General features: G+C 55.4%; 1 protein-coding gene across 1 annotated transcript in view; it reads right to left on the bottom strand.

The window, feature by feature from the left end:
- The window catches only part of PKD1 (polycystin 1, transient receptor potential channel interacting), a 40,372-nt gene that overhangs the window by 9,760 nt on the left and 22,696 nt on the right, over positions 1-7,916 (bottom strand). The window contains 12 exon segments of the mRNA XM_015564052.1: positions 5-189; positions 912-961; positions 1,055-1,171; positions 2,750-2,876; positions 2,974-3,184; positions 3,276-3,419; positions 3,504-3,674; positions 5,334-5,529; positions 5,630-5,882; positions 6,123-6,279; positions 6,442-7,062; positions 7,217-7,361. Coding sequence (XP_015419538.1) covers positions 5-189; positions 912-961; positions 1,055-1,171; positions 2,750-2,876; positions 2,974-3,184; positions 3,276-3,419; positions 3,504-3,674; positions 5,334-5,529; positions 5,630-5,882; positions 6,123-6,279; positions 6,442-7,062; positions 7,217-7,361 — 2,377 coding nt within the window.

Genomic DNA, 7,916 nt, shown 5'->3' with positions numbered 1-7,916 from the left:
TCACCTGAAGCTGAGAAGTATTTGGCAGGTGAGGAGGGGCTGACCAGGGAGAGACTGTCCTCCTCTGGGCCCAGAATGTGGCCCATCCGACCCCGTGCCAGCCGCTGCAGGGTGCTGCCCATGATGGATGGGTCGCTCAGCAAGTCTGGCCAACTGAGCGTGCCTTCGCTGGATGGCCAGCACACTAGGCTGTAGAGGACACGGGTCAGCAGGGGGAGCCCAAGGAGACACGTCTGCACATCCAGTCACACACGGATACATGGGGCTTCTGAGCAAACACCTGCCTGGAAGAGTGTGTGACAACACAAAGGGCCAACAAACACTGGACGAGGACACGCGACAGCACATGCAGCCCAGATACCCATGACATGGCACACACGCAGCCCAGGTAACCATGACATGGCACACACGCAGCCCAGGTAACCATGACATGGCACACACGCAGCCCAGGTAACCATGACATGGCACACACGCAGCCCAGGTAACTATGACATGGCACACACGCAGCCCAGGTAACTATGACATGGCACACACGCAGCCCAGGTAACTATGACATGGCACACACGCAGCCCAGGTAAGCATGACATGGCACACACGTAGCCCAGGTAACCATGACATGGCACACATGCAGCCTGGACACCCATAACATGGCACACACGCAGCCCAGGTAACCATGACATGCCACACACGCAGCCCAGGTAACCATGACATGGCCCACGCAGCCCCAGGTAAGCATCACACACGCAGCCCAGGTAAGCATGACACGGCACACACGCAGCCCAGGTAAGCATGACATGGCACACACGCAGCCCAGGTAACCATGACATGGCACACATGCAGCCCAGGTAAGCATGACATGGCATGTGCAGCTGACCTACATCAAGGTCCACATTTTCTCTAAGGGCCCCCACCTTTTGGAATCGTCCAGAAATAAGTCACTTTTCATTTGTCCAGCAAAGGCCTGTTGAAAAGTAGAGAGAGAGCCTCAGACTCCAAGCTGCCCATAGGCAGTGACACCCACCCAACCCAGGCAGGGCCCGTCGGGAGCCCTCACCTCAGCACGGGGCCCAGGGAAGGTGAGGAAGGAGCTGTCCAGCACAGAAGAGTCCAGGTAGCTGTCCATGTCCAGGACCTGCTGCCCTGTGGGTGTGGGGTTTGGGGCCCCAGCCACCTACAGGGAAAGGCAGGTAGTCAGCAGGGGCAGCTCTAGCTCCTATTTCAGGGAGACATGCAACCTCCTGAGCAGGCAGAGTCTAGACTAGCTTTTCCTACAGAATGTTCTGGAATGATGCACACATTCTATACCTGCATTGTCACCACAGCCCAAGCATGTCAAACTTGCAGCTCATCAACGAATATTTTTGCGGCCCAGCCAATATAACAGCATATAAGAAATGTCTTAATAAAAATTTCCTAACTTAATTTTTACAATATCCTGTTATACATGATTATTAATAATGAGCTATAATGTTAGCTAATGACTGTTTACTATAATTGTATTGCATCCATTTCCCTTACACGCAGGCACACCATTTCTCTCCACTAATACTAGCAGCGAATATTTTAGCAGCCGATTGCCATGTCATTAGTCTTGTACTGACTTGTTTGGTGTGTGCAACAGGAAATGTATCGCTTTTGGAGAACAAGAAAAATAGGTTTATTTGCATTATGCTTATAAATTTGTGCAGTTATTCAGTGTCTGGTAAGTTAACGTTCAAGAAAAAATAATTTTTTATTAAAATGTTCTATTATTTTGTGTTAATGATTACTCACTTATTTCAGCCCTTTGTATTCAGCATGTCTCTATCGAAATAAACCTGTTTCCATGAAAATTGAAGCTTTTGTTTTTTGCGGCCCACATAAACTTCAACCTTATTTGGCCCGTGTTAGCCTTTGAGTTTGACATGCTTGCCGTGCCACTACAGAGCACTTCAAATGTGGCTGGAGCAACTGAGGAACCGAGGTGTTGATCCTATCCTATGTAATAAAAGGCTAATATGCAAATTGTCCCTTCAACCAGGAGTTCAACCAGGGGGTGGGGCCCACCGGCCAACTGCCTGTGGCCCCTCCCCCCAGCCAGTTTGGCCCCAATTGGGGCGGGCCAGCCGGACCCCACCTGTGCATGAATTTGTGCACCAGGCCTCTAGTTTAAATATAAACAGCTGCATATGGCTAATATCGCTGTGCTGGATTCCTGGGGTACATCCCTCTTGGTCATGTGTATAGTCCTCTTATGAGCTGCTGCATTTGATGTGCTATTTTGTTGAGGATTTTTGCCTGCCTATTCCTAACGAGAGTGGTTTGTGGTGCCCCTGTCTGGCTGTGGTGTCAGGGCCATGCTGGCCTTGTGGGGTGCGTTAGGAAGTGCCCTTCTGCTTCTGAGCCTGGGAAGAACTGCTGATTCTCCTGTAACTGTTTGGTATAATCGCCAGTGAGGCCATCTGGGCTTCTCTTCATGGGAGGTTTTAAATTCAGCCTCTGCATTTGCTACACGTGGGCTCAGGGTTTCCATTTCTCCTTGAGGCAGTTTGGTAGTTTGTCTTTCTAGGGACTTGTTTGTTTCTTCTGACTTATCAGTCCTGTTAATTTCTGTGTTGTTGGTAGTGACATCATTTCAACAACTGTACTTCTCCTTCCCTCCAGCTGAAGGCCTTGCTGATTTTCCCTCTCTAGCTGCCAGGCTGGACAGCACAGCCCTCTGCACAGGCAGCGAGGCCCTATTCTCCCGGCTCCGAGGCTCCCGGCCCACCTTGCTCCGGGACATCCGGAAGAGGAACAGGATAACCAGGTAGACGGGGTAGACAACCACACTGGACACCAGGCCAACGGCGATCGTGTCAACACTCAGCGGCATCAGACCGGACACAGGCCCCGAGCTATGTGGCAAGAGAGGAGAGACCTGGCTAGGTTAGGCCGGGAGGGGGAGGAGAGGTTGGGCAGAGGGAGTACATCCGAACCCCCACAGGCACCCACCTGTAGGCAGTGTCTCCCACGACCCCATACCACACCGCATTGGCACCCAGGAACAGGCAGATGAGGAGAACACAGCAGGTGGCCCGCTGGACACGAGTGAAGCGGCTCCGTGGCGGCCGGTCCCATATGGAGAGCCAGATGTGCTTGTCAAAAAAGCCCCGCTGGAGCTCAGCCACCAGGAGCCGCTGGAACCGCCGAAGGGCTGCGTCGCCTAGAGACAGGGCACAGATGGGGTTCCAGGAGGCCAGAGGCGCTGGCTCCTCCTCCAGCCTCAGGGTGCGGCAGGGGTAGCAGGCCCTTACTCGCTGCCAGCACCTCCTTCTCCACCAGGCCCCCATTAGCCTCAGTCTCCACCGACAGCCAGTCGTTGACCAAGAAGAAAGTGCTGCGGGCAGTCTGCAGATCCCTGACGATGACGTGCTGCAGGAACCAGGCGGGACTGAGCCCTGCAGAGGGGGCGGGAGCTGGGTCAGGGCGGCAGAGTGCCAGTCGGGAAGGAGAGAGGGGCAGGAGCAGGTGCCCACTCAGACCTTTGTTGTCATGCCACACTCGGATCTTCCACACACTGCCCAGGCTGTGCGGGGTGGCAATCTGGAAGATGTCCAAACTATTGCGGTGAAAGGCTCTGTCCCCATCCAGGTGCCGGTGGCCACTCCGGCTGTCCGCCCCATACAGCATGATGCCCACGTGTGCCGTGGTGCCTGGGGATGGAAGGGGAGGCGGTAGGGCTCTAGGTTTGCTGCCCACCAGCCGTTTTTTTCCTGTCTTCCTTCATTCAAGCATAGGCAGTCCTCACTCTGCTCAGCTATGAACACAAATCTCAGTTACCTAATTTGTTAAGTAAACACAGCCCCGATGACATGATTCATATGTTAGATATGACGGTATGTTAACTGTAATTGTGTGAAATATAAACTTGGCTGCTAGCTCTTCAGCCCACTGTGTAAATAAGGGATGCACAGCCTGATCAGTGGCCATCGCTCACTTCTCCCAAAGCCGGCTGACGACGGTCATGGTGCGTCCTTCAGTTCCCACAGACCCCCCCGTGTGTAATGGTGCTGCCTCCTGGTCTCCCCAAAATGAAGCCACCCGTGTCTTACAAGAATGAGCCATCAAAGCAGGGCACTGGCCGGCAAAGAGGAAAGTACAGCAAATAAATGAAAAATGGTGATGCCGGATGTGAACTCTGAATCCAAGGTGAATGGACCACTGAAGCAGCAGCCATGGGAGTGCAGACCCTGCGGAGACTCCAGAAAGGCCACCAGTGACCAACTTTCCAGCATAAAAAAGGACAGTGGCCGTGACAAAACGGACAATGATGTTACAGAACAAATATGGGGGCAAAAACTTCATATTCAAAGAACTCTCCAAGGTATTTCATGATATGGAGAGTGCAAACAAGAAATGTTAGGTTCAGTGGTTCTCAACCTGTGGGTCGTGACCCTTTTGGCGGTCGAACGACCCTTTCACAGGGGTCGCCTAAGACCATCCTGCATATCAGATATTTACTTTACGATTCATAATAGTAGCGACATTACAGTTATAAAGTAGCAACGAAAATAATTTTATGGTTGGGTCACTACATGAGGAACTGTATTTAAAGGGCCAGAAGGTTGAGAACCACTGTGTTAGAATATGGCCTTTCGCCAGGGCACAGAAAGATGGTCACTCCATATTGTGAGTTACATGAGAAAACACTGTTAAACTATTCTTGGTAAGTTTTTCACAAAGAAATAAAACACTTTAATTCCCAGTGTGTCTGTTTTATGTACACTGAACTAACTAAATGTTTCAAATTATACTGTACTGTTTATAGCCAATGGTTTTTACCATCTTGGAAATAATCTTTATTGTTTTCAAAATGATTTATTATCATTTAATAATCATTTTCCACCCTGGCTGGTGTGCTCAGTGGTTAGAGCATCAGCCTGCAGACCACAGGGTCACAGGTTCAATTCCTGGTCAAGGGCATGTACCTGGGTTGCAGGTTCATTCTCTGGCCCTAGTCAGGGCGCATGCAGGAGGCAACCAACTGATGTGTTTCTCTTTCTCCCCTTCCCTCCCTCCCTAAAAAAAAAGTCAATGGAAAAATATCCTCAGGTGAGGATTAACAAAAAAATAACAACAAAATAATTTCCTCTTTGGATCACTGAGCTCGCTTTCACATGCCCTGCGCACACTAGCAGGTCCCGTGTGACCGGACAAAGCAAGACCATCCAGGCCGACAGCACCTGCTGCACAGAGACTGTTCTTCTCAGGAAGGGTGACAACCTGTCCACAGGTCACAGCATTGCGTCAAGTGAGCCCTGTTCTGTCATCTAGGAGGACGATCGCCATTAAAGAAAGCGGCCTCCCCTCACCTGAGCCTCGGCCCCAGCCCGTCTTGACCAGGATCTCGTACTTGAAGCGGCCTCCCTTCCCACAGAAAGGGATGACGCGGACCCGGCTGACGTCGAGCTGGTCCAGCTTCCGGAGGATCACAGCCGTTACCACGTAGGTCACCAGGCACATGGCGCACGTCAGCAGGACGACGTAGTTCACGCCCAAGGCCGGCTCCTGGGGAGACAGAGCAATCAGGCGCGGGAAGCATGGCCCTTGCCTTGCCGTCTCAGGATGGAGCTGGCCCCACACTGCCCAGGACCATGGCCCCACTCACAGGGAAGATGAAGTGGACGTGGCTGGGGGGCACAAAGAGGCTGGCTCCGAAGGCCGTGAGGTGGCGGGTGAGGCAGACAGCCTGGCTGGGCGAGGTCTCCTCCAGGGGCACCAGCCCCTCCGTCCGCCACATCATCTCCTTCTCACTGAAGTACTGGCACAGGGACGTGTACAGGCCCACGGACACGTCCAGCGCGGACCAGCGGAAGTGGCTGGTCAGGTTCAGGTAGTAACTCCCGCCCAGGTCTCGGGTCCTGTAGAAGCAGGGGGATGTCACAGCCACACCCTGCCCAGCCCCTGGTCTCAGGTCACCGCAGTCTTCTCTGCCACAGCCACGCTCACCAGTCACTCTGCTGCACACCTGCCCCCGCGGGGAGCCCACGCGACGTTGGCACATACGGATCTAATCGTGTCCAGCTCCCCCACCCCTGACGAGTCCTGGTCCGGTTTGTCAGACCCAGTGGCCCAGCATGGAGGCCACTCCCGGTCCTCACCCAGGGGCGATGAAAAAGGTGTAGGGCCTGTGGTCCTTGCCCGCCAGCGCCTCCAGGCTGATCTTCCTGCTGGCCGAGCAGTTGTGCTCGTTGGGCCAGGGCGCCGAGTGCAGGTAGACAGCCAGGTAGGGCTCGGGCTCCTCAGACAGGTAGTGCTCTGGGGGCGGCATGTATAGGGTCAGATGACCACCCACCTGGGCGACACCCCTGAGCGCCCCTGAACCCTGCCTCCTGCACGGCTGGAGGAACTCAATGCGGGAAACGGCTCCTGCTCCTCCCTGGCTCCCCCACAGCCCACTGCCCGGCCCATGGCACCCACCGTTCAGCACCGTGTAGGTGAGCTGTAGGTGCAGCCCGGCCTCCGGTTTGCTGTGGTTGGGGGTGACCACAGCACTGACCGAGGCCCGGGGCGGGACGATGGCGGAACCAGCAGGGATGCGGTGGACCCGGGCAGCCTGGTCAGGGCTGTTGGGCACCTTCACGGTGATGGCACGCTCCGAGGCCAGCTGCCCAATGGGGATCTGGGTGCCAGCCTGCGTCTGGAAGGCCATAGATGCCACCTTGGTGGAGACGGTGTAGTTGCTTATGAAGCCAAAGGGAAAGGGGTTGGAATCAACAAGGAAGATGAGCTGCACCACGTCGCTGAGGTTGGACAGAGCCCCACTGAAGGCGGCAGGGATGGAGAAGTGGCAGCCGGGGCCCGAGGCATTGCCCTGGCACAGCAGGCTCAGTGGGTCTGAGCGCTTGCCCTGTGCCACAATCTCCTCGCCCGCCAGGGTCAGGGGCTCCTCATTGAGCACTCGGGAGCGCATGAGGATGCACATGAGGGCTGACGACAGGTTATAGGCCCTGGATGCCACCCTCAGTGCAGGCGGCTCAGCCCCCAGCTCTGAGGGCTGCAGGTCCTGCACGTTTGAGTTGGACAGGTGGATGAGGTCGCCTGTGGATGGAGAGGTGGGAGGGTTGGGGGGGAAGTTAGTAGGAAGAAACGTGACAAGGGAAGAAGGGTTGGGGGAGAGAAACGGAGCAGCGGCAGGGGGGAGAAAGATGGAGGAATGGAGGAGTCCCATGGGGTCCCCGGCCCCAGCCCACACCTGTGATGTTGAGGATGCTGTCGGCAATGGCGGTGGGTGTCCCAGTGCCCGCGGTGGTCTCGGCCTGCAGGATGCGCATCATGGCCTCCAGCTTGTGCAGGGTCTTCTGTAGGCATGGGCGGCACACAGGCTCCCTGCCGGCCACCTGTAGGGAACCCAGGCCATGTCCAGCCTCGCTCCAGCCCGGTAGCTCCCTCTTAAGCTCCTGGCCCAGCTTAACTCCGTCACATTCACTGTGATTCTGGGGTGACCTCCATGACCACAGCCTGTTTGTTTCCATCGGGTCTCTCCAAACCACCCAAACACAGCTGCCCCCACGTGCCTCCCTGTTGAGAGCCTTCCTGGGGCTCCTCCCTACCTACAACAAAACCCAAGGTAATATGGCCCTACTGGCCACCCCAGCCACACAAATAGCCACGAAGGCCACATGGCAGACAGGGAGACTCCCAGAAGGCTCTTTGCTCCTCTGCTAAGGCCTCTGTAGCAACCCTGGCAGTTGAGGTACCGTGCCCCCCACCCCATCAAGATGTGGCCCAGCCCAGCAGCTCCCGGTTCCTAGGCGAGTTGGCGGGCAGCCTCTCGGGGCTGGAGAAGCCATGTCAGCCCTCTCCATACATGGGCTGCTCCTCTTGCCCTGGGCCACCCTGCAGGGTCATCCTGGGGGGCACCTATGGCTCATGCTGGGCTCCGCCAGGAAGGG

The sequence above is a fragment of the Myotis davidii genome, unplaced genomic scaffold (assembly GCF_000327345.1).
Source record: "Myotis davidii unplaced genomic scaffold, ASM32734v1 scaffold599, whole genome shotgun sequence".
NCBI classification, from domain to species: Eukaryota; Metazoa; Chordata; class Mammalia; order Chiroptera; family Vespertilionidae; genus Myotis; species Myotis davidii.
This window is presented reverse-complemented; position numbering and strand designations above follow the sequence as displayed.